Here is a 25946-nt window from a genome sequence, read left to right on the forward strand (position 1 = left end):
TCCCAGGATCCTGGGATCAGGCCCTGACCGAAGGTAGACTCTTAACGACTGAGCCACCCAGGCGCCCCGATACTTTTTATCTTGATAAGGGAGGATGCTTTCTTGGTAGGATTGTAATCTTCTTTTAAGGAAAGAAGGGATGATCTCTCCTGTCCCAGCAAGGACACACTAACCTTGGCATGCAGCCAATGAAACACTGCCACGACCTCAAACGCTTTTCTTGAATGACCTTTTCTTGAAAGCCACCCTCTCTAAACTCCTTCTAAGACCTAATAGAAGCTGACTTTGCCTTTTTCTCTTCAGACTTGCTTGTGGTTGGCCACGGTGTACTCATCCCGAGTTGAGATTCCTCTGTTCCTGAAGAAACTCGGTTTGCTAGCAAAATAACTGGCTATTTATACTTAAGGTTGGCAGTAGTATGCCTCAGAGTTTTCAGGAATGACAGAAGTCACATTGTGATGATAAAAAGCTTCGCCATGTCCAGGCACGTTGGTCCAGCACGGTGACCCGCTCTGTGTGATTCCATCTTTTCCTAGACTTGTGAAGCCGTCTCCTAAGAGGTCTCCGAGGTGATGCCGGTCTTTTAGCTTTTATTGCCCTGTAGGGAGACCTAAGTGCGGAAGTCCAGGGTGGAGGACCCCTTTATGAGACCGCCAGAGCTCCGGGAGCCACACCCCCCGGAAGAGCCTGGTCTCTGAAGACGCAGTGCGGCGCAGAGCCAATGAGGGAACGGGACACGGCCCTCCTAGGCGAGCGCATCCGCTGGGGCGGGACTTCCGCCCTCATCCCCCGCTGGCGGTCTTTTAGCCTCAGGTTAGGTCCGTTTATCCGCTAAGGTTCCGGACCGCGGTGACTGACGGTGAGGACGCGAGGGGAGGCGCTGACCTCGTCGCACACCGTTGAGTCCAGGTGTCCTTTCCCTTCCGGCCCCGCTGCCGGCCCACCGAGTCCGATGGCGGCGGCCGCGCCCACGGACCCGGCTCAGGTAAACGCTCGTCTCCCCCACTCCCCGCTGTCCCCCCACGCAGACCCGAAAGGCCCGAGGCGGGGCGCCTGCTCGCGTCCCTGCGGCCCAGGCCCCGGTGTCCGGGACAGGGAGGCGCCGGCGGGCGGGGGCCCGTGTGTAAGCGCCGGCGTGCTGGCTGCGGGAGCGGGCTCCGGGCTGAGGGGCTGGCTGGGGCAGGGGCTGGAGGGGGTCTGCGCCAGCAGCGGGGAACAGCACGTCTCCCTCCCTTCTGTCAGGAGCAGGGTGCGGCGCGGCCAGTGAGGCCTGTCCCCTCGCTGCCTGAGCAGTCCGTGTCTCATGGCGGTAACGAGGGGTGGTCTAAGCCAGGTGTCAGTAGGCAGAGAAGAGAACCCGCGGCGGGGGTGAGCGAGGAGGCAGGGAGCGCAGGAGGAGGGAGTTGCAAAGTGGATGTTATTTACTTATTTTGTAAAAGCTATTTTATTTATTTGACCTGGAGAGAGCACGCGCGCGTCGGGGGGTAGGAGAGGTAGAGAATCCCAGCCGACGCCGCCTGAGAGAGAAGACCNGAATGGGGGGAGTGAGGGAAAACCCCAAGGCTTTTGGTCTACGAACCTTAAAAATAAAGCTGCTCTTTTACCCGCAGAAGTGGGTTTATATGGAAAGGAAAGGGAACTACAATTTGGAACAAAGAGGCTGAGTCAAAGCTGTAGGCTAGTGTGGAGAACAAAAGAGAGGTAGTCGTTCTTAGGGGGAAACGGGTGAAGTCGGGAAGGCTGTTAAAAACTATGAGTCCACTGGAGTAGCGTGGGAGTTGTGGCTTCTCATTGGCTGAGCTGTTGCTTGGGATGATCAGGAAATCCTGTCTTTTTGGCTCTGAGCTAGTGAAGTAGTATCCCCACATAAGGTCAAGTCTGTCTCTTCCTCTGTGGTCTGCAGTTGGTCACTGTGGCAGTGCCTGAGAGCTCCCTATGCTGCAACCTCCCGAGTCCATTGTAGTGAAGTTTCCAGTTGTTAATTTTCACAGTTCCTAGCAGCTGAAAGGATGGAAGCTCCCGTTACTGGATTGGGGGTAACAGTGGGTTGATTTTCCTTGGGGATGCCCTACATTGTTTTGACATTGTTTACAGTCTCAGATGTGTCAGAAAAGCGTGTGTCATGGAATCAACTAGGGAGCTGGACAGCAACGTTTGGGAAATGGGGGAAAGTTTCAAGATGGAGGGTTTGAAAAGTGATGGCTGTTGTGTGGACCAGGGCAGAGATTTGGATCACAGTTAGGAAGGGAATGCAGAGTGTAGTGGCAGTGCTGCTAGTAGGTCAAGTATCCTACTAGGATGTGCTCAAGAATGGTTCTCTTGCACAGCCCGTGGTGTGGTTGATGGGCATTGTTGACATGGGAGAAAGAGAGAGAAAGATCTGGCAGATGATGGCCAGGGTTCCTTGGGGTGATTGAAAGAGATGGCCGAGGACATCTAAGATTGAGACAAGGTGACAGTGAGGTTGGAGTCTGCTCTGTATTCTGTGTTCTAGGGCTTCACCGGAATTTTGTGGTCAGCTTTTATGGTGTCTGGAGTGTTTCAGAGTCTTCCTGCTAGAAAAGCTCTGGGTCAGATGTTATTTGTGGTTTGCTGTGCCTGGCAGGGAGACCTTTAGGTTCAGTGGAGGATGGTTGGTTCCTGATTGTGGAGGGACAGCATGGGCAGCAGGGAAGTAGAAGAGGTTCTATGAGTATTCTGTGTTGACAGTGGTTGTGAGTGTGTGTTACTGAAGCGAAGATTAGAGGCAAATAAGGAGGGCTTCTCAGTAGCATTTGAAGCTTTCCCTCAGTTGGGATCCAGGAGAATACTGGGGTGATTCTGGAACCTGTTCGAGTTTGTCAAATATCCTTTGGGTGTCATGTGACAAGTACATGTGTGAGTCAAGGGAGAATCCTTGGGTGGCGCAGGAAGGTGTGGGAGTTCATCCTGGGGTCTGAAGACGTGAGAGAGGTACAGTCTACAGAATCTGGTACACATGGAGAGGAAGCGTGAGCTAAGGGCCTCAGGGCCCTGGTATTGAAGGCTTCCTGGCAGAGCAGGGCCTATAATTGTCTGCCTTGAGGGCACAATCTGGGAGACTCCCTGGGAATATCGTGTCAGAGGAATGGGACCTTGCAGGCCAAACCCAGAGCCTCGATTGCGTCTGCGTGTCCCCGTGCCTCTGTTTGCTGTGGACTGAGCGCAGTGAGTGATGGGAAGGTGAAAGGAGAGCGGCATTTGTGGCACCAGGACCTGGTATTTATTTTGAGGTGGGGAGACTGGGGTAGACGTGTGCGGGATTGGATTATGGGTTCTCTGAATGTTCACGGTTTCATCTGTTCCTTTCATGAAAGGGTGGTGTGACCTTTGAGGACGTTGCCGTGTACTTCTCCTGGAAGGAATGGAGGCTTCTTGATGAGGCTCAGAGACGGCTGTACCACCGTGTGATGCTGGAGAACTTTACACTTGTATCCTCACTGGGTAAGGGCCTCAGCCTCCCCTTTGACCTGGACTAGACTCTGTACTCCCGCTTTCCCCTCTCCATTGTCCAGGGTAGGTTTGTCCTTCTCTCGTGTGGACTGTGGGCACTGCTTGGTTCCCCAGCTTTCTGGGTAGTTGCTTTTTTTGCTAGCTCTCAATTGTTGGTCTGCCCTTTTCTCTGCCCTGCAGGCCCCATATCCTTCGTGCTGAGCCCTGATCCGGCTAAGATTAGAGGTCAGTGGTCATGCAGTGAGGCTGATGGATTGCACCTTGCTTGCCCTCTCCCTGGCTGGGTCCGTGTATCTAGATCCATGGCTTTTGGATGGCGTAGGTGTTGACCCTTCCCTTAGATGATATTTCCTTGTGCCTGCCTCTGCCTGAAATTGGAGGCATTGGTCCTGTCACTACTTCAGTGGACCTTGGGCTACTTCACAAGAATGTGCTGTGTGGATCTTTTTGTAATGTTTACCTCTCTTCTGCCTGCCCCTCTCCTTCAAGTTTGTGACGTGTGTTTGAGAAATCAAATTGTATTATTGAAAGTATTATGTGATGATTTCATGTACTTAAACATTATGAAGTTATTACCAAAATGAAGTTAATCAACACAGCCATCACTTGGCATAGTTACTTTTTTTATTGGTGGTGGTGAGAAAGCTTAGATATCTACCATCTTAGCAAATTTCAGCTCTGCAATGCAGTATTAAGTGTAGACATGCTGTATGTTAGTTCCTCAGAAGTGTATCATCTTGTAAATGAAAATGTGTATCCCTGACCACCATCTGCCCTCCCCCTCACGTGCACACGCGCTCCCTCATTCTCTCTCACAAATAAATAAGTTTAAAAAAAAAAAAAGGATATCCATGTAATTAGCATAATGTTTTCCAAGTTCATCCATGTTGTGGCAAGTGGCAGTGTTGCCTTTTATATGTCTGAGTTTTCCTGCACATATGTGTTTACTAAACGTTCTTTTTTTTTTTTTTTAAGATTTATTTATTTGTCAGAGAGAGATAGCGCGCACGCAGAAGCAGGGGGAGTGACAGGGAGAGAGAGGGAGAAGCAGGCTCCCTGCTGAGCTAGGAGCCCTATGTGAGACTAGATCCCAGGACCCTGGGCTCATGACCTGAGTGGAACGCAGACGCTTAACCCACTGAGCCACCCAGGCGTCCCGTGTTTCCCAAACGTTCTTTGTCACAGTACTTTTTTGCTTAAGATTTTTAAGTTGTTTTTTTGTTTGTTTGTTTGTTTTGTTTTGTTTTGTTTTAGCGATCTCTACACCCCATGTGGGGCTAAAACTCACAACTCCGTGATCAAGTGTCTCATGCTCTACTTACTGTGCATGCCAGGCCCCCCAAAATGTTCTTTGTGTCTTTAAATCCTGACCCACACCTAAAGATGTTGCTGTATATTGGGTGTTATGAACAGTACTGCAGTGGACTCGGAGATGCAGATAGTTTGTGGAGATACTGATTTTGTTGCCTGGGGATACACACATAGCTAGAAATGGCAGTGGTGGAATATATTGCAGTTCCGTTTTTAACTTTTTGTGTACCCTTCCTAATGTGTTCCATCATGACTTCCTAATGTGTATGCCCAGCAGAGGTATTCAGGGATTCGTTCTTCTCCACATGCTCACCAACTGGTCTTGTCTTTTGGGTACTAGCCATTGTAATAAGTACAAGGTGATACCTTGTGTTGGTTTTCATTTCTCTGATGATCAGTGATTGTGAGCTCGTGTTGGGCACTTGAACATCTCCTTTTCCCTCTTTTGTGTGTTTCTTTGGCTCTGCTGCAACCTTTTTTTTTTTTTTTTTTTTTAAGATTGTATTCATTTATTTGAGAGAGTGAGAGAGCAGGATGGGGGGGAGGATCAGAGGGAGAAGCAGAATCCCTGCTGAGCAGGGAGCCGGATGTGGGACTCCATCCTGGGACTCCAGGATCATGACCCAGGCTGAAGGCAGTCGCTTAACCAACTGAGCCACTCAGGCACCCCCTGCTGCAACTTTTAAATTTGGTATAGCCCTACTTGTTTGCTTTTGCTTTCGTTATATATGCTTTGGGTGTCCTGTTCAAAAAATCATTGCCAGCAGAAAGGTTGAAGAGGCTTTTCCCTCTTTTTGCTGGGAGTTTTAGGGTTCAGGTCATAGGTTTCAGTCTTCAGTCAATGACACGTGCGTTCCAAGGGGTGCTATAAGATGGGGATCCACCCTTACTGTTTTTTCATTTGTTTACTGAGAGTTCACAGCGGTAGGAAAGAGGTTATTTTTCCCCCCCCAGTGTAGTTTCTTGGCATAATTGTCAAAGAGTAGTTGACTGTGTATGTGTGGCTGTCCTTACAGGCTTTTCATCCCATTCCGTTGTTCTGTTTTTATGCCAGTACCCAATTGTTTTGGATTGTATAGCTTTGTAATCTAGTTTGAAATCAGAAATGTGCTGCCTTAAGATTTGATCTTCTCTCTGAAGATTGCTTCGGCTTTAGGCTTTGGTTGACTTGGTGGCAAATAGTCCAGTGCCCTCTGTGGAGCAGGAAGCTGGAGGCTCTTCTGAGCAAGGACTGCAGTCGCACCCACCCTGTGGCTGGTGGAGATAGCCCCAGCCCTTATTTCCCACCCATCACACACAGCTCTGCCGGTACAGCCTCCAGCCGACTTCTCTGTGTGCTTGTGCCCTCTCTTATGCTCCTCTGTATACTAGTCTGTCTTAATTGGACTGTTGAGCCCTCCGAGGCTAATGTCATTCATGGACAGCTGTTGGATTGATTTTTCTTGGGGTTTAGGTTGGTATCTCTGATTCTACCTTGCTACTGATAACAGCCCCGTGGGACATTTTTCTGTGTCTGTTGTGTCCTGAGTAGCACTGAGTAACAGTGCTGGCGGTCCACTTGGCCTGTTTTCGTACAGTCTTTCTATCTTCCTGGTACCCTGAAGTTGCTCAGCTAGGGCTTACAGAGAGGAGTGCTTTGTATATCAAAGCATAGCCATGCTCCAGACATGACCAGGTGCGCTCATAGGGAGCCTGTTTGTCATGAGTGGCAGCCAGCAACGGTGTGATATCAGACCTGTGTTAGGTTATACCGGGCACCTTTGTTTGTTCAGTCAGAGTTCGGTGCCATTGCTGATGGCCACATCCCGTTTCTGTCTTTCCTTCCTTGCTGTTGACATTTTTGTGTCAAGTGGTTTCTACCTCTTTGGTAATTCTGTGAATGCCAGTACAGGGATAATCCCTGCATCTCAGGCACCCACATCCCACCTATTTCTGTCACTGCTCTTTCTGTGTACCTCAGCGTTCACCCCCAGACATTTTGAAATGAGATATTCACATGTCCTTAAACTCCCCTTGACTGAAGTCAGTTTCGTGATATTGGATTGTGCCCCAGCCTTCTACTCAGCCAAACACCAGTAGCAGAAACGCTTCTACACAAACCTTTGGGCAGAGAACAAGTTGTAGACCCTGGTTCTCTTCCTTGTGTCATACCCTAGGTTTTTGTCCTTCTAGAGTGCTCTCCATAATACTTGACCAGTTGGGCACTCCTTCAAATGAGTTCCGTCTCCTTTGTGTGGAAAAGCATGCTGTACACTCCTGCCTAGATGAATCGGGTGCATGCATGTGATGGGCTCAGCCCCTCGCGATAGTGAACGGGAATTTCACCAGCGTTTCTTTGCCTTCAGGTTGCTGCTGTGGAGCAGAGGGTGAGGAGGCACCCTTTGCACAAAGCACTTCTGTAGGAGCGTCACAGGCCGGGACGCCCACGGCAGCTGTGTCTTCCCGGAAGACCCACCCCTGTGAGATGTGTGGTCCAGTGTTGAGAGACATTTTCCACTTGGCTGAGCACCAGGGAAAAGGAAACAGCCAGAAACTGTTGAAGTGTGGGGCATGTGGGAAACGATTTTATTTCAGTGCGAAGTCTCAGCCGCAGCAGGAGCAGCACCTGGGAGCAAAACCCTGCAGAAGCCGTGTAGACGGGGCCTCTTTGGTGAACAGCTGGGGATTCCATGGTTCAGGAAAGCCCTTTACCTGTGGAGAAATTCAGAAGGACTTCCTCTCTGGCTCCGGGCATCTGCACCCAGAGGCCACTCACACTGGGGAGAAGCCACACATGATCACCCAGTGCAGGACAACTTTACAAAGCAGGAAAAGTCATCATCCTTGGGGAGGATGTAAGAAAGCCTTTGGTTCCAAACACACAGATAGTCAGGACCAGGGTGTCCACTTTGGAAGACAGTCCTTTGTGTGCAGTGAATGTGGGAAAACATTCAGGTACAAATCCTTATTTGCTATACACCAGAGATACCATACTGGAGAAAGATACGAGTTTGGCCAATGTGGAAAATCCCGTAGGCAAAGATCAACCCTGAATGAACATGGAAAGAGTCACAGTGGATCCAGGCAGCCCACGTGCAGCAGATGTGGGAAATCCTTAGGTCGCAAATCTGTCCTCATTCACCCTCAGAGATGTCACAGTGGAGTGAGGAGTTATGTTTGCAGTGGATGTGCAAAATCTGTTAGCTGTAGCTCAGAGATGATTGCCCATAGGGTTGAACCTGGGGAAAGGTCTTACAAGTGTCGTGCCTGTGCAAAATCTTTTCCCTCTATGGCTTCCCTCTGTTATCATCAGAGATCTCATGCAGGAGAAAGACGGTATGAGTGCAGTGAATGTGGGAAATCTTTTACCAGTAATTCTGCCCTCTGTTCTCACCAGAGAGTTCACACTGGACAAAAGCCTTATAAATGCAATGAATGTGGGAAATCTTTTGCTGGCAGTTCTGCCCTACGTTATCATCAAACAGTTCACACTGGAGTAAGGCCTTACGAGTGCAGCGAATGTGGGAAATCTTTTGCTGGTAGTTTTATCTTACGTTATCACCAGAGAGTTCACACTGGAGAAAGGCCTTATGAGTGCAGTGAATGTGGAAAATCCTTTATCCGAAAAACTAGCCTCAGTGTACACATAAAGGTTCACTCAGGTGAACGGCCTTATGAGTGTAATGAATGTGGGAAAAATTTTACTGCCAGTTCTGCCCTCCGTCATCATCAGAGAGTTCACACTGGAGAACGTCCTTATGAGTGCCATGAATGTGGGAAATCTTACACTGCTCGTTCTGCCCTCCGTTCACACCAGAGACTTCATACTGGGGAACGGCCTTATGAGTGCCGTGAATGTGGGAAATGTTTTACTTTTAGTTCTGCCCTATCTTCTCATCGGAGACTTCATACTGGACAAAGGCCTTATGAGTGCTGTGAATGTGGGAAATCTTACACTGCTAGTTCTACCCTCCGTTCTCACCAGAGACTTCACACTGGAGAAAGGCCTTATGAGTGCCATGAATGTGGGAAATCATTTACTGCTAGTTCTGCCCTCCGTTATCACCAGAGACTTCACACTGGACAAAAGCCCTATAAGTGCAGTGAATGTGGGAAATCTTTTCTCACTAGTAATCAACATCGTGCTCACCAGAGAGTTCACAGTGGAGAGAGGCCTTATGAATGCCCTGAATGTGGCAAATCCTTTCCCCGTAAAGGTAGCCTCAGTGTACACAAAATGGTTCACTCAGGTGACCGGCCTTATGAGTGTAATGTATGTCGGAAATCATTTACTGCTAGTTCTGCCCTCCGTCGTCACCAGAGAGTTCACACTGGAGAAAGGCCTTATGAGTGCCATGAATGTGGGAAATCATTTACTGCTCGTTCTGCCCTCCGTTATCACCAGAGACTTCACACTGGACAAAAGCCTTATCAGTGCAATCAATGTGAGAAATCTTTTATCACTAGTTATCAACATCGTGCTCACCAGAGAGTTCACAGTGGAGAGAGGCCTTATGAATGCCCTGAATGTGGCAAATCCTTTCCTCGAAAAGATAGCCTCAGTGTACACAAAAAGGTTCACTCAGGTAAACGGCCTTATGAGTGTAATGAATGTGGGAAATCATTTACTGCTAGTTTTGCCCTCCGTCGTCACCAGATAGTTCACACTGGAGAAAGGCCTTATGAGTGCCATGAATGTGGGAAATCATTTACTGCTCGTTCTGCCCTCCGTTATCACCAGAGACTTCACACTGGACAAAAGCCTTATCAGTGCAATCAATGTGAGAAATCTTTTATCACTAGTAATCAACATCGTGCTCACCAGAGTGTTCACAGTGGAGAGAGGCCTTATGAATGTAGTGAATGTGGCAAATCCTTTCCTCGAAAAGATAGCCTCAGTGTACACAAAAAGGTTCACTCAGGTAAAGGGCCTTATGAGTGTAATGAATGTGGGAAATCATTTACTGCTAGTTCTGCCCTCTACCGTCACCAGAGAGTTCACACTAGAAAAAGGCCTTAGAGTGCCATGAATGTGGGAAATCTTTTTATCAGTCATAATGGTTTAGATATCATTACAGTCTACACAGTGCATGAAGGATTTAAAATAGCACTGTGAGGCAGCCACCTACCGGAATACAACTTTGTTCACCTGAGTATCCACAGTGGAGTGACTTCCCCTACGTTCCAGCTATTTTTGTCAAAATTCAGAACCTGCACTGTGCTTTCCTCTGTGCATGCAGTCATTGCAAGATGGAAGTCACTGTCAGTGTCTGTGGCAGATGTCCTTTCACCTCTGCCACCTCATAGTTCCCAATAATGTGCATAAGTCACCACCCCAACATGGTTAATGATGCTGACCTGTCTGCTTTTTCATTTGCTCATTTAAAGTATGGGTAACTGGAACTCCTCGTTCTGTTCTACGTTACAGCATGGATGAGACCCAGTGTTGATCCACAGTGAGTGATTGAGTTCTGGGTGGTGACTGGCACAGGAAGGCCAGATCCAGTGGGGATGTTGTTGGTCTCGTGATGCTTTGATGACTCTTTGCAGTTTCCAAATCACCACACAGGACTTGAGTGCCACGTGTTGCTCTGATTTATGCATTAGTAAATGCCATCTTTGTTTAATTACCATTAGTCTTAGACATTGTGTGCACTCTAAGGGGTGGTTTCATTTTTTTTTTTTAAGATTTTATTTATTTGACAGGCAGCAAGAGAAGGAACACAGGCAGGGGGAGTGGGAGAGGAAGAAGCAGGCTCCCAGCAGAGCAGCCTGTTGTGGGGCTCGATCCCAGAACACCGGGATCACACCCTGAGCTGAAGGCAGAGGCTTAACGACTGCACCACCCAGGCGCCCCTCTAAGGGGTGATTTCAAAGCAGGATTGTGCTTTCCCAGCATGAAGGAAAGAGCAGAGTGCATTGCATCGCAAACTTGCTGTGTCTCTGAGCTGATAATCGCAAATAAATAATATCGACGTACATATATACATGAATACTCCGGCTTGTGTGTGAATTTGCATTATAACCCAAGACCTTTGTGATGGACTGAATTGTTTACAGTCTCAGATGTGTCAGAAAAGCGTGAGTCATGGAATCAACTAGGGAGCTGGACAGCAACGTTTGGGAAATTGGGGAAAGTTTCAAGATGGAGGGTTTGAAAAGTGATGGCTGTTGTGTGGACCAGGGCAGAGATTTGGATCACAGTTAGGAAGGGAATGCAGAGTGTAGTGGCAGTGCTGCTAGTAGGTCAAGTATCCTACTAGGATGTGCTCAAGAATGGTTCTCTTGCACAGCCTGTGGTGTGGTTGATGGGCATTGTTGACATGGGAGAAAGAGAGAGAAAGATCTGGCAGATGATGGCCAGGGTTCCTTGGGGTGATTGAAAGAGATGGCCGAGGACATCTAAGATTGAGACAAGGTGACAGTGAGGTTGGAGTCTGCTCTGTATTCTGTGTTCTAGGGCTTCACCGGAATTTTGTGGTCAGCTTTTATGGTGTCTGGAGTGTTTCAGAGTCTTCCTGCTAGAAAAGCTCTGGGTCAGATGTTATTTGTGGTTTGCTGTGCCTGGCAGGGAGACCTTTAGGTTCAGTGGAGGATGGTTGGTTCCTGATTGTGGAGGGACAGCATGGGCAGCAGGGAAGTAGAAGAGGTTCTATGAGTATTCTGTGTTGACAGTGGTTGTGAGTGTGTGTTACTGAAGCGAAGATTAGAGGCAAATAAGGAGGGCTTCTCAGTAGCATTTGAAGCTTTCCCTCAGTTGGGATCCAGGAGAATACTGGGGTGATTCTGGAACCTGTTCGAGTTTGTCAAATATCCTTTGGGTGTCATGTGACAAGTACATGTGTGAGTCAAGGGAGAGTCCTTTGGTGTGGGGCAGGAAGATGTGGGAGTTCATCCTGGGGTCTGAGGGCATGAGAGAGGTACAGTCTACAGTATCCTGTACACAGGGAGAGGAAGTGTGAGCTAAGGGCCTCAGGGCCCTGGTATTAAAGGCTTCCTGGCAGAGCAGGGCCTATAATTGTCTGCCTTGAGGGCACAATCTGGGAGACTCCCTGGGAATATGGTCTGGGAGACTCCCTGGGAATATGGTATCAGAGGGATGGGACCTTGCAGGCCAAACCCAGAGCTTCGATTGCGTCTGTGTGTCCCCCTGCCTGTTACTGCTGTGGACTGAGCACAGTGATTGATGGGAGGTGAGCGGAGAGCAGCATTAGTGGCACCAGGACCTGGCATCTATTCTGAGGTGCGGAGATGGGTAGATGTGTGGGGGATTGGATTATGGGTTCTCAGAGAATGTTCAGGGTTTCATCTGTCCCTTCATGACAGGGTGGTGTGACCTTTGAGGATATTGTTGTATACTTCCGTCCTCATTCATCCTCAGAGATGGCATAGTAGAGAAAACTGTTTGCAGTGGATGTGCAAAATGTCTTAACCGTAGCTCAGTATTGATTACTAATAGGGTTCGTCCTGGAGGAAGCCCTTGTAAGTGTAGTGACTGTGCCAAATCATTTACCTCTATGTCTGCCCCCCATTATCATTAGAGAGCTCAGAGTGGAGGAATACCTTATGTGGGCAGTGAATGTGGGAAGTCTTTCATCGCCAGTACTGGCATCTTTACTCACTAGAGTTTACATTGGAGAAAGGCCTTTTGTGGCATGACTGTGGAAGGTACTTTTTCCAGAATAGCAACCTCAAGATTTGCTGAGGTGAATGATCTTTGAAGTGTAATGGTTGTGGGAAATGTGTTATTTTTTTAAAGATTCATTTATTTGTTTTATAGAGGGAGAGAACACTGAAGGGTTGGGCAAATGGAGAGAATCTTCAAGCTGACTCCTGTTGAGCCTGGAGCCAGAATCGAGCTTGATTCCATGACCCAGGAGATCATGACCTGAGCCGAAACAAAGAGTTGGGCACTTAACCAGTTGAGCCACCTAGGTGCCCCAAATGTGGGAAATCTTTTAAGTAGAGGGCAGCATTCATTCACTACTAGAGAATTCACACAGGAGAAAGGCTTTTGAGGGCAATGAATGTGGAAAATCTTTACTGGTTATACTACTTTTAATTAGCATCAAAGAGTTTACACTGGAGAAAGGCCTTAGGAATGCTGGGATGTGCAAAACCTTTCAGCCAAAGCTCCAGTCTCCTTAAAGCAAAAAGTACATAGTTGATACGTTGTTATGAGTGATATTATGAGCTGAATCCTTATGTTCACTAAAATTCATAGGTTAAATTCCTATACTTCAATGTGATAGGATTAGGAGTTGAGGATCATGATGTCTTTGGGAGGGAATTGTGTCATGAGTGTGGAGCCCTCACGAATAGGATTATTGTCCTCATAAGAGTTCTGAGAGAGTTTGCTTCCTCTATCATGTAAGGACCGTTTTTGAAGATCATCTATAAATCAGGATCTCCCCAGACACAGAACTAGACCCTATAAGGAGTGTAACGCCAGATATCCAGCCCCCAGGACTGAGAAAGAAATTTGTGTTTTTATAAGCCACCTAATTTATGATGTTTTTAGGGCAGCCTGAGGGAAGACAAATGGGAAGAATATAGGTGATCATTTGGCCAAAGATAGGTTTTAGAAAAGTCAGAATTCACACTGGAATAAGGTGAATGACACCATTCCTTTATCCAGTCATCTCTATTCATTCCATATTGGAGAGTTAACATTGCAGAAAGTCTTTAAAATAACACAGAAGGTGATGTTTCCTTACTTTGTGTAATTCCAATGGGGGAAAACCTAGTGAGGCAGCCACCTTCCTGAATTGAACTTTGTTCACCTGAATGTCTACGGTGGAGTGACTTCCCATAAGTTCCAGCTATTTGGGGAAAATTTAGGAGGCATTGTGCTTTCTGATGTGTGCAGAGTTCTTGCTAGATTGAAGTCACTGACCGTTTCTGTGGCAGAAGTTTAACTTCTGCCACCTGGCAGATCCCAATAACATACATCAGTCACCATCCCAACATACTTAAGGATGCTGAGCTCTCTGGTTTGTCATTGTTGATGGAAATTATGGGCAACTGGAACTTCTCATTCCCTTCTAAGTTAAGGCATGGATGTGACCCAGTATTTATCCACAGTATGTGATCTGAGTTCTGGGTGGTGTCTTGCAGAGAAAAACCAAATCTCTTAGGGATGTTGTTGGGCTTTTGGTGCCCAACTTGTCAGGTGGGGCCAGGGCCTTGCCCAGAAGGAGGGAATGGGGGTAAGGTTCTGCACAGCAACCTGGTGACATCTTTTCCTTTGCAGACCCAAGTGTGAGTGTGGTCATATCTCAATGGGGACAGTAAGAAAGGGGTTGAGCCATGTGGGGACCAGGGTAGAACATGCCGGTAGACCACCATGCTAGGTGGGAGGGCAGGGGTGGTTCATGGGGACTGGAGTAGACACTTGGGGGGAGCACGCCTGGGGATGCGATTTAGGTGGGACCCTATGGGCTGAGTTTCCTTTCTTCCTCTGGAAGCAGATTTCCCACCGTGGGTCCCTAAGACAGTGCCCTGCCTAGAGCTCCAGCTGCTCTTTCCCCAGATGTCCCTGAGGGACACATCACAGACCATGTGGCCTGGAGGTGATGGCATGTACAAATGGTATTCAGCCTTTGAGCCAGTTAGGGACTCAATCTCCATAGCAATTATATGTTTCAAAATATATTGTTTTTTTTGTTGTTGTTTTTTTTAAAAGATTTTATTTATTTATTCGACAGAGATAGAGACAGCCAGAGAGAGAGGGAACACAAGCAGGGGGAGTGGGAGAGGAAGAAGCAGGCTCATAGTGGAGGAGCCTGATGTGGGGCTCGATCCCATAACGCCGGGATCACACCCTGAGCCGAAGGCAGACGCTTTAACCGCTGTGCCACCCAGGCGCCCCAAAATATATTGTTTTTTTGTTTTTGTTTTTGTTTTTTTTTAAAGAATATGTTTTTATTTTATTTTTTTAAAGATTTTATTTATTTATTTGACAGAGACAGCCAGTGAGAGAGGGAACACAAGCAGGGGGAGTGAGAGAGGAAGAAGCAGGCTCCTAGTGGAGGAGCCTGATGTGGGGCTCGATCCCAGAACGCCGGGATCACGCCCTGAGCCAAAGGCAGAGGCTTAATGACTACGCCACCCAGGCACCCCTCAAAATATATTGTTAAGAGATAAATTGATAACACGAAATGAACCATAGATCCAGAAAGCTTAGAGAACGCTAAGCAGGATAAATGCCAAAAAATACCCCAATGTAGGCATATTATTTTCAACTTCCTTGAAATCATAAAGTTTTGAAAGAAGCCTGAGGGAAAAAATACCTTAGCTCCAGAAGAACTAAGACTTTAATCCATCCTCTCAGAAACCATGCAAGCAAAAAGGGAGAGGAGTTAAATATTTGAAGTTTTGAGAGAAAAACTGATCAGGTTAGAATTCTGTTCATTGCAAAATTATCCTTCAACAGTGCAGGGCAAATAGGCTTTCTAAAAGAAAAACTAGGGAATTTGTTGCCAACAAATCTGCCATCTTAGTCCATTTGGGGTGATATAACAAAATAGTAGAGACCAGGTAATTTATTATAAAGATAAACATTCATTTCTCACAGTTCTGCAGCCTGGAAGTCCAAGATCAAGGTGCCAGCATGGGTGAGTTCTCTGGTCAAGATCCTTCTCCCGGTTCATAGTTTGCTTTTCTTTCTGTGTCCTTCCATGATTGAAGAAATTAGGGATCCTGGTGGAACCTTTTTTTTTTCCTTAAATTTTTTTTGAGAGGGTGTGCACATTTACAAACTGGGGGAGGGGCAGATGGAGAGGGAGAAGCAGCTCCCTGCTGAGCGGGGAGCCCAGTGCGGGACCTGGATCCCAGGACCCCGAGACCATGACCTGAGCCAAAGGCAGATGCAGAGTCATGACGCTCAGGCGTGCCAGTGGACCCTCTTTCGGGAAACCCATTCATGAGGAGTCCAACCTCATGACCTAAGCACCTCCCAAAGCCCCATCTCTTAATAATATCACATTTTGGGGTTAGGATTTCATCATATGAATTTGTGGGAAGAGGGTGACCATGAGCTCTTCCATGCAAGAATTGTTAAAAGAACTTCTTTAGAGATAAGGAGAATGATATAGGTCGGAAATTTGGATCTACATAAAGGAAGATAATTGCAGGAGGAATAAGTAAAGGTCAAATAAAAAGTATTTTTCTTTTATTATTATTTTAAAAGTTGTATTTATTAGAGTGGGGTGAGGGAGGCAGAGGGAAAGAGATTCTCAGACTCCCCTGCTTAGTTCTGAGCTTGATACGGGGCTCGATTTCAGGACCCTGAGATCATGACCTGAGGTGACATCAAGAGTCAGATGCTTAACTAACTGAGCCAGCCAGGTGCCCCTATTGTTATTACTATTTTTAATTTTAAGTAGGCTCCACACTGAACATGAAGCTTGAACTCATGACCCTGCGTTTAAAAGTTGCATGCTCTCCTAACTGAGCCAAAGAGGTGCCCCAAGAGTGTTATTTTTTTTAATTCTTAATGTAACAACAATTTTTTTGCAGTAGTAACACCAACAATATATTCTCTTATTTATGATTATCTTAGTGTGTGTGTGTTCTTATCATGCTTTTATATTTGTGGGATGAATGACATCAATGATACAAGGGACCGGCGGGAGAAATTGAGATTATATTGTTATTATAAGGTACTCACATTATCCGTGAAGTGGTATAGTGTTTGAAAAGTATATTTGGATTAGTTGTCAGTGTTTATGGAAAACTCTAAGACAACTAATTAAAAAAGAAAAAAAGGGGCGCCTGGGTGGCACAGCGGTTGAGCGTCTGCCTTCGACTCAGGGCGTGATCCTGGCGTTATAGGATCGAGCCCCACGTCAGGCTCCTCCGTCTGTGAGCCTGCTTCTTCCTCTCCCACTCCCCCTGCTTGTGTTCCCTCTCTCGCTGGCTGTCTCTATCTCTGTCAAATAAATTTAAAAAATCTTTAAAAAACAAAAACAAAAACAAAACAAAAGAAAAAAAAAGTATAACTGATATGCTAAGAAACAGTCATATAAAATGTTCAGTTAAAACCACAAAAAGCGGGAAAAGAGTGGAAGACAAAGTGGAACAACAAAAAAGGTGACAAATAGAAATTAGTAACAAATACGGTATATATTAATCTGATTATATCAGTAATCACTTTTTAAAAAAAGATTTTATTTGAGAGAGAGTGAGAGAGCACAAGATGTGGGAGGGTCATAGGGAGAAGCAGAGATTGGGGCTCAATCCTGGGACTCCAGGATCATGACCTGAGCCAAAGGCCTACGCTTAACCAACTGAGCCACCCAGGCGCCCCTCAATAAAGACCTTGAAATGGCAAAAAAACTAGTAAAAGATTTTCAGAGTGGGTCCCAAACCAAGATCCAACTATGTACTGTCTACAAAAACTGTGCAATAATTTTTACGGCTCTAAGTTTATAGTAATTTGTTACAGGAACAATAGAAAAGGACTAGAAGAACAGACATGCAAAGAAATGAAGTAATTGAGGGGTGCCTGGGTGGCTCAGTCGGTTAAGCGTCTGCCTTCAGCTCAGCTCGTGATCTCAGGGTCCTGGGATCGAGTCCCACATCAGGCTCCCTGCTCAGCGGGGAGCCTGCTGCTCTCTCTGCCTGCTGCTCTCCTGCTTGTACTCTATCTCTCTGTATGTCAAATAAATAAATAAAATCTTAAAAAAAAATGAAGTAATTGAAAAAGACATAGAGCAAGTCAGTGAGGGCTCTCTTCTTTATAAAGGTTCTCCCTGTGTGTGACATAGTAGGGTCAGTGTTGGTAAGTAAACTGCTTTATTTACTGTGACTTCATTGCTTAGCAGTATCCATTAACTGTCATCAGGCAAAAGTATAACTTTATATTGATATTTCATCATAAAATTATGCAGGTATGACTAGGTCAGAAATGACCTTAGAATTATAGAGTGCAAAAATGAGTTGGTCACCTGTTTAGCTAGTTGGAAAGCATTCAGATCATTGTGTTTAATGAAACACACCCTTTATCTGATTGTGAAAGTTCTGTGAATGGGAGGTATTGGAAGGATGCAGCCCCATCACAGAATATTGCATGAAATTAACCCGATAAATATTTACAAGGTGTGTATAATTTTATAAATATGAGATCATACTCCAAAAATATGAGGGTTTGGAATTAAACAAGCTTTTAAATTTCATCATTGGTTTAGAAATACACAAAGATCAGTGGAATAGAATAGAGACCCCAGAAATAAACTTGTGCATATATGGGTTTGTCTATTTAGTTAGACAAAGGAGCCAAGAATGTACAATTCAGAAAGGATAGTCTCTTCAATAAATTATGTTGGCCAAACTGGGAAGTTACATGCAAAAGAATGAATCTGGGGGCGCCTGGGTAGCGCAGTCGTTGGGCATCTGCCTTCTGCTCAGGGCGTGATCCCGGCGTTCTGGGATCGAGTACCACATTGGGCTCCTCCGCTGGGAGCCTGCTTCTTCCTCTCCCACTCCCCCTGCTTGTGTTCCCTCTCTTGCTGGCTGTCTCTCTCTGTCAAATAAATAAATAGAAAATCTTAAAAATAAAAAAAAAGAATGAATCTGGACCCCAGCCTTATACCATAAATGAAAATCAGCTCAAAATGGATGAAAGATTTGAATGTATGACCTGAAACCATAAATCTCCTAGAAGAAAACATGTGGGTGATCTCCTTGCCATTGGTCCTGGTAATGATCTTTTTGGATTTGACACAATATACGGTCATGGCTACGCAAGTGCAAAATTGGATTCAGCAGGAACTTTGAACAGAGGACTTAAATACACATGGTGAGATTTCTTACATGGAAGTCCAGGGTGTATCAAGAAGCTGCAGACTCTTTGTGTCTTGTTCTTAGAGATTAAAAAAAAGTCACATCCACCAATTCTTTTAGTCAACAAGCCATTCAGTTTCAAGGTAAGGTGAAATAGAGTAACTTTTCAGTGGGAGGAATCACAAGGAATTTGCTGTCTTCCTTAATACACTGTGAACACCTACTGGGAGTTTTGTGGCAATGGGGTCACTGATGTATTGGCGAAGACCAAAATAATCCTATGATGCCACACTAAATGATGAAGACTGGAATGTTATAAGAACTTTGAGGACGAGCAAGGGTTAGTGAAGCTGTTGGGTGATTGGAAAGGGTTCTCAGAAGTAACCTTGAAGGATAGGTGAGGTGCCTCAGTGAAGAATCGAGGGTAGGCATCAGTTTCATCATACTTGCCTCTTCCTCAGCATGCAGGGTCCACTCGTGCAAAGGCTCTGTGTCTGTTCTGTCCATGCTGCAGCCACAGAGCTTCGCACAGGGTGTCCTTTTTCACTAAGTGTGAATAAGAAAAGATAAGCAGATACGAAAATGCACAAAAGTTCAAATATATAGAATATTCCAGGAAGGTGAGTAGATCTCTGAGGCTGAAAGTTTCTGGGCAGGGAGAGGGTCGCTAAGGGGTGAGTCTGCAGACAGAAGCTTAACACTGTGCCTTACTATTTATAAAATAATAGAATAACATATTCATAATACTTCCAATTATAAGATAAGACATTCATAATAAAATATTTCTTCTAAATGGGACAGTATATAATTACTACGGTTTTAGTCAGGAGTAAAACATATTCAAATTAAGTAGTATTTTTACTGTGTTGTGTGATTTTCGCGGAAACGTGACCTGCTCTGGCCAGCCTACCCAACTTCAGTTGATGCCAGCTTCATCTTTCTGATGCAGAGCCCACAAACCTAGGACCACCTTTGATTCATTCTTTTTTTGACTCCCCACATCCAATCCTACAGGACATCCTACTGGCTCTGTCTTCAAAATATATCAGCAATGTGAACACTTTGCATCATTGTCTTGACTAGCCTGGGCAGAGCCACCATCTTCCTTTACCTGGCTTTCCTCATTGGTTGTCTGTTTGCCCTCTTCCTAACCTTCTTTGCAGTGTAGTCTCTACCTTGCAGTCAGCATGAACCTTTCAAAGTACAAATCAGATAGTGTCCATATTTTGGTCAAACCCTTATAACGGCTCCCATTTTATTGAGAGAAAATCCAAAATTCTTACAGAAACCTAGACAGCCTTACACTCCTTTCTCCCGTGTTCTTCTCTGACCTCCTCCTTAAACTCTGCCCCACATCTAGTTCCATGTGCACTGGCACTTGGGTTTGTCTGAGACATGACACTGGCTGGTGTCTGTGTTTGGGTAATACACGCAACATATCTGCAGGGCTTAGGCCTTCCATCTCTTTTCAAAGACTGCCTGCAGTAATCCTGTCAATGAGGTTCTCCATTACTACCCAGTTTATATTGCTTCCTCCTTCATTCCCTGCTGATCCCTTGAACCCATCTCTTTTTTCCTTGCAAGGCACTTTCCATCTTGTATCCAATATTTTATTTGTTATCATCCATCTTTCTTAACTATAACATTGGCTCGATAGAGGCAGGTTCTCTGCAAGTTTTTTCCACCCGGTACCTCTCATACATCAAAAATAATGAGTGATGTTTCACCTATCTCTGTTGAAGTAGCAAGTTAAAGTTTATCCACTTTCTCCAGTTGTTTCTAACATTCAGGCAATTTGTTCCTAATCAGTTCTTTTCTTCTCCTTTTCAGGCTGCCATGGTGCAGACTTAACAGAACTGAAAAATAATCACATTTTGGAAGCTAAATGCCTCCGGTTGGCCAGAAACAAAGCCCAGCTTTGTTCTCAGCTTCCTTCTCTCACTTCTTAGACCTTAATATCCTTGTCTCACCTGTCACTTTTACCTGGTTTCATCCAGGCATCTGAGATGTGTTTCCTCTTGCCTGTTTCTCAGCCTCTGTCTGTCTGTCTGCCTGTCTCTGTCTCTGTGTCTCTCTAATTGGTTAATCACTACAAATTACTCCTACTAACTCTAAGTAATTTTCACTTTTTTAAAAAAATATTTATTTACTTGACAGAGAGAGACAGCCAATGAGAGAGGGAACACAAGCAGGGGGAGTGGGAGAGGAAGAAGCAGGCTCCCAGTGGAGGAGGAAGCCCGATGCGGGGCTCGATCCTAGGACCCTGAGGGCCTGACCCGAAGGCAGACACTTAATGACTTAGCGACCCAGGCACCCCAGAAAAGTAAAAGTTTTAATTTTACTTTCACTGTTTCCTTTGATGCTCTTTGTTTCTTTGTCAGTCTGAGTTTTTGACCTTGCTTTCCTTTTCTTTAAAGAACATTTTGGGCGTTCACTAGTTGAGGTGATGGCAATTGCGATGCCACATTTGCAAGTGCGATTTGTTCAGTCCATGAAGGGGCTTCTCGAAGAGAAGGTGAACACCAGTGATACTGACATGTTCGCGCTGACCGAAAAGGTGCTGAAGGGCTCCCGGAACTCCGAACTGCTAGGTCAGGCAGCTGGAAACATGGTACTTGCACTCAGAACATAGTTTAAGGAAAATGACAGTAATAATAACATATCTTCAGTACCAGCAAGAAGCTATTCAGAAGAATATTGAGCAGTCTTCTGATCTATTGGACCCGTTGAATCATCTGATGAAATAGAGCAGCTTGTAAGAGGGCAAAAGCTCTTCTTTGCCTGACAGAGTGGAAAATATTTTACTTAGCTATTGTGCTATGGGTTTGATTTTTCCATTTTCTTCTCCAAGAGTTGTTAGAAAAGGTTTGTTGGTGGACAATTTCTCCCAGAAGAGAAGCTGAGTGATTGAATTTTGGAAGTATTTTTGAAGCAGACTAACCCATGCTCTTATGATTTTTTTTTCTTATTGAATTTTTTAGTTCCTCTGTTTATTTTGATGTTAAAGCAAAATTAAATGAGGTCTTAGGTTTTCCCACAGAACTTTTATTTATTTATTTTTTTTTTAAAGATTTTATTTATTTATTTGACAGAGATAGAGACAGCCAGCGAGAGAGGGAACACAAGCAGGGGGAGTGGGAGAGGAAGAAGCAGGCTCATAGCAGAAGAGCCTGATGTGGGGCTCGATCCCACAACGCCGGGATCACGCCCTGAGCCGAAGGCAGACGCTTAACCGCTGTGCCACCCAGGCGCCCCTCCCACAGAACTTTTATGTCAAAAGCCATATCATCTAAATGTGATTCTTAAGGAAATACTGAATAATGTTTTAAATTCAGAAATTGGGCTTCTATTGTGAAAACATAGGAATGATTAATGTTTTTTTAAAAAATAAAGACCATCTTGTAACATTTCTTGCAAGGCAGGTCTACTGGCAACAAAGTCCCTCAATTTTTGTCTGAGAAAGTCTTTATTTCTCTTTTACTTTTTTAAAAAAGATTTATTTATTTTAGGGAGAGAGTGTGTATGTGTGAGTGGAGGGAGGGGCAGCGGGAGAGAGAGAATCTCAGGCAGACTCCTCCCTGAGCACGGAGCCTGACTCAGAGCTCATTTCAGGGCTTGATCCTAGGACCCTGAGATTATGACCTGAGCTGAAGGCAAATGCTTAACCGACTGAGCCACCCAGACTCTGTCCCATTTTTTTCTTTGTTCTCCTTGCATTTTAGTTTTTGAAGTTTCTATTGTTATATTTGAATCTTTCCTCAGTTTAGTAGGTGTCCAACCTACTCATAAGCCCATCGAAGACTTCTTCATTTCTGTTACAGTGTTTTTGATCTCTAGCATTTATTTTTGGTTCTTTCGTAGGATTTCCATTTCTCTGCTTACATTGCTCATTTGTTCTTGCATGCTGTCTACTTTATGCAAGAGAGCCCTTAGGATATTAATCATAGTTATTTTACATTCCTCATCCGATAATTCCAGCATCCCTTCTATGTCTGGATCTTAGGCTTGCTGTCTTTTCAAATTGTGTTTTTTGCCTTCTGGTATATCTTGTAATTTTTTTTCTTGATAGCCAGACGTGATGCATAGGTAAAAAGAACTACTATAAATAGTCCTTTAGTAATGTGGTACTGAGGTGTGGGGGAGGGGAAGCGTTCTCGGAGATTAGGTCTCAATATTCTGTGCTTCTGGACTATTTACTTCACAAGTGTTTCTATTTTTTTCTCCATCCTTAGGTGGAACCAGATGGCCAGAGTAGGCTGGAGTTGGGTATTTGCCTTCCTCGGGTTAGTTAGGCTCTGATAATACCCAGCAGGTCAGGTTCTGGTTAACTAGTTTCCCCTGGGGTCAGGCCTTGTTGGGAAGAATGAACTGTTCTGGCTTATTTCAGAAGGGTTCCTTTTCCCCTCTTCCTGCAGGAACCTTGAGGTTTGTTTGTTTGTTTGTTTGTTTGTTTGTTTGTTTTTCCAGTATTTGCTGGGTGAATCTGGCCAAGCTCCTGGAGATAGCTTCACAATGTTGTGGGGTCCTCCTGTGACTGGGTCCCCTGGAGTTTTTAGCTTTCAGAGTTGTCCACACTGAGCATCCAGCAATTCATCAATTAAACTGTAGGTTTTCCTACCTGGGCACTGGTTCTTGTGGTGGATCCTTCTCCTCATGAGCATCTCTGCTTCAGGGAGGGGTGACTTCCTGTATTCACCTGTCTTGCAGATCTAGGGTTAACAGTTTGCCCTGTGCCCTCCCCTCTCTTCCGGACTCAAAAAGAGTTGTTAGTTTTTCAGTCTGTTCTGCTTTTTACTTGTGGTGAGGTTGTAGTGGTGCCTTCCAAGTTCCTTATGTGTGGAACCAGAAACCAGAAGTCATCCATGATGTTCGTGTTCACATGGAATAATAGTGTGGGTTTTTTTGAGAAAAGACACCTTCTGGATGTAATGAGAGTAACCCAGTTTTCTCTTTTAGTCTCCAGATTCCTCTGATTCAAATGAAATCAAACTGCAACATCTTCTCTAAATGGGTGGATTGATTTCTGTTAACTTAAATTGGGGTCTTAACTTCCTAACTCAGATTTGGTGCAGGGATCCTTGGAAATTCTTCACTTCTTTGTCTTTATAATGTTATTTTGCTCAATGAACAGGTCTTGAGACCCACAGACTTGATTCTTAACCAATTGGTCTTAGCTAATAACATCTTGGTTCTTTTCTCTGAAGGGATCCCTCGGACACTTGCAGTTTTGGGATTAAAATCTTTCCTGGATGATGTCGGATGTAAATTTGTCTTCTGTTTGTACAGAGTGGCCAGAGGTGTTTTCCTCAGCACCATCTGCCTCCTCAGTGGTTTCCAGGCCATTCAGCTTTGCCCCGGTTCCTCTGGGTGGATGGCGCTCAGAATTAGATCCACAGTGTGCATTGGCTTCTGCTGTTTCAACTGCTGGATTCTGTATCTGTTGTTAAATACAGTTATTATTACAGATGTAACTGGCCCAAAGAATAGCAAAAACATGACTATGATGGGCATTTATAGATATTGTTCCTCACCCATTCCTGAGAGCTTTGTATTCTCTGTAACTGTCATTTATGCCTTCACTGATGTTATGTGTTTGGTCCTCATGATGTGGATTAACAGCTTCATGGTCCTTGTCCTGCTCAGGTACAAGCAGCGAGTCTAGTACATTCACAGCAACAGCCTTTCCCCCATGCACCATCCTGATCCTGGTGACCATGTTTATCTCCTTGTACTCTCTATCTTCTATTTTTTTTTAAAGATTTTATTTATTCGACAGAGATAGAGACAGCCAGCGAGAGAGGGAACACAAAGCAGGGGGGGTGGGAGAGGAAGAAGCAGGCTCATCGCGGAGGAGCCTGATGTGGGGCTTGATCCCATAACGCCGGGATCACGCCCTGAGCCGAAGGCAGACGCTTAACCGCTGTGCCACCCAGGCGCCCCCTCTATCTTCTATTTTATCATTCTGGATAACCCAGGTTTGAACCCAAGCCATTGGCTCTTGAACATCTCTGTACTGGTGTCTTTAGGCTTCCTGACTTTCGGCGCCTTTGTGTTCATTTTCAGTAATACCCGAATCTCAAAGTTTTGCTTTGTCTGCTGGACAAGAAAAACAAATGGAGTAAGCATGGTCTCTAGTCCATGAGTTTCTTCCAAAACATCCTACCATTTATTTGATTACTTTGTTTAACATTTGTGGGCTTATATGCAAAGACTTTGAGATTCAGTATTGAATAAAAATTATGACTTCATATTGCTTATTGGCCTGCCAGAAAATGAACATGGTATACATAATTACTCAAATGTATGGTATTTCTTTAAAAAATAAAACATAGTATTACCATATGATTTAGCAGTGCCATTATACCCAAAAGAATAGAAACCAAGAATCATACAGGTATTTGTACATCAGTGTCTAAAGGAGCCTTATTCACCACAGCCAAAAGGTGAAAACAACCCCAATGTCCATGGCTGGAGGAATAGATAAAATTTAGTGTATACATGCAATAGGATATCATTAAGCCTTTTTTTTTGTTTTTGAAGATTTTATTTATTTATTTGACAGAGAGAGACAGCCAGTGAGAGAGGGAACACAGGCAGGGGGAGTGGGAGGGGAAGAAGCAGGCTCCCAGCGGAGGAGCCTAATGTGGGGCTCAATCCCAGGACTCTGGGATCACGGCCTGAGCTGAAGGCAGATGCTTAACGACTGAGCCACCCAGGTGCCCCAATTAAGCCTTAAAAATGAGTTGGATTCTGACACATGCTACATGGATAAACCTTGAATATATTATGCTTAGTGAAATAAGCAAGACAAGAAAAGACAAATATTGAATGATTCCATTTATATGAGGCATTTAGAATAGTTAAATTCAGAGACAGAAAGTAGAGTATTAGTTACCAGGGGCTGGAGGAAAGAGGGGAATGGAGATTTATGTTTCTTCAGTATGGCGTTTCCATTTGGAGTGATGGAAAAATCCTGTGGATGAATGGTGCTGGTGGTTGAACAACAATGTGAATGTACTTAACGCAACTGAATTGTACACTTAAGATGGTTAAGAGGGATAGGGGCACCTGGCTGGCTCAGTCAGTAGAGCATGTAACTTGTTGTTAGAGTCATGAGTTCAAGCCCCATGTGGGGTGTAGAGATTATTTTAAAATAATCAAATCGTGAAGGTGGTCAATTTTATGTCTATTTTACCACAGTAAAAATGTAAAAATAATTACTCAAAGATGACTTTCTAAAGTGGTAGTATTAGTACTGAAATTTGAGGATTTCATGATAATACTATGGAGGGAATCTTGAGTGTCTTGGAGTTACGGGTAGAAACCATTGGGGAAATATACTTATCAGCAAAATCTGCTGATGATCCAGAAAACCTCTCCACACTACTAGAAAATAGTTT

At 45.0% G+C, this 25946-nt stretch overlaps 2 protein-coding genes across 2 annotated transcripts; both read left to right on the forward strand.

The window, feature by feature from the left end:
* Positions 1-793: 793 nt before the first annotated feature.
* LOC109488339 (zinc finger protein 256-like) lies at positions 794-14444 on the forward strand. The gene is made up of 3 exons (XM_034638657.1): positions 794-985; positions 3336-3462; positions 7128-14444. The coding sequence occupies exons 1-3, from the start codon at positions 953-955 to the stop codon at positions 9779-9781; spliced, it is 2814 nt and encodes a 937-aa protein (XP_034494548.1). The 5' UTR covers positions 794-952; the 3' UTR covers positions 9782-14444.
* A 6560-nt stretch (positions 14445-21004) lies between these two features.
* Positions 21005-24688, forward strand: LOC109488470 (vomeronasal type-1 receptor 1-like). The gene is given in 4 exon segments (XM_034638043.1): positions 21005-21137; positions 22962-22971; positions 23608-24254; positions 24573-24688. Coding segments are annotated over 4 exon segments (906 nt in total).
* Positions 24689-25946: the final 1258 nt, after the last annotated feature.

The sequence above is a fragment of the Ailuropoda melanoleuca genome, chromosome 12, assembly GCF_002007445.2.
Source record: "Ailuropoda melanoleuca isolate Jingjing chromosome 12, ASM200744v2, whole genome shotgun sequence".
NCBI classification, from domain to species: domain Eukaryota; kingdom Metazoa; phylum Chordata; class Mammalia; order Carnivora; family Ursidae; genus Ailuropoda; species Ailuropoda melanoleuca.

Bases quoted from the DNA above. Each gene is read 5' to 3' on its own strand.
- LOC109488339 (XM_034638657.1), top strand. From the start codon at position 953: ATGGCGGCGGCCGCGCCCACGGACCCGGCTCAG. The intron at 986-3,335 runs GTAAACGCTCGT...CTTTCATGAAAG, and splicing joins CGCCCACGGACCCGGCTCAG to GGTGGTGTGACCTTTGAGGA. The intron at 3,463-7,127 runs GTAAGGGCCTCA...CTTTGCCTTCAG, and splicing joins TACACTTGTATCCTCACTGG to GTTGCTGCTGTGGAGCAGAG.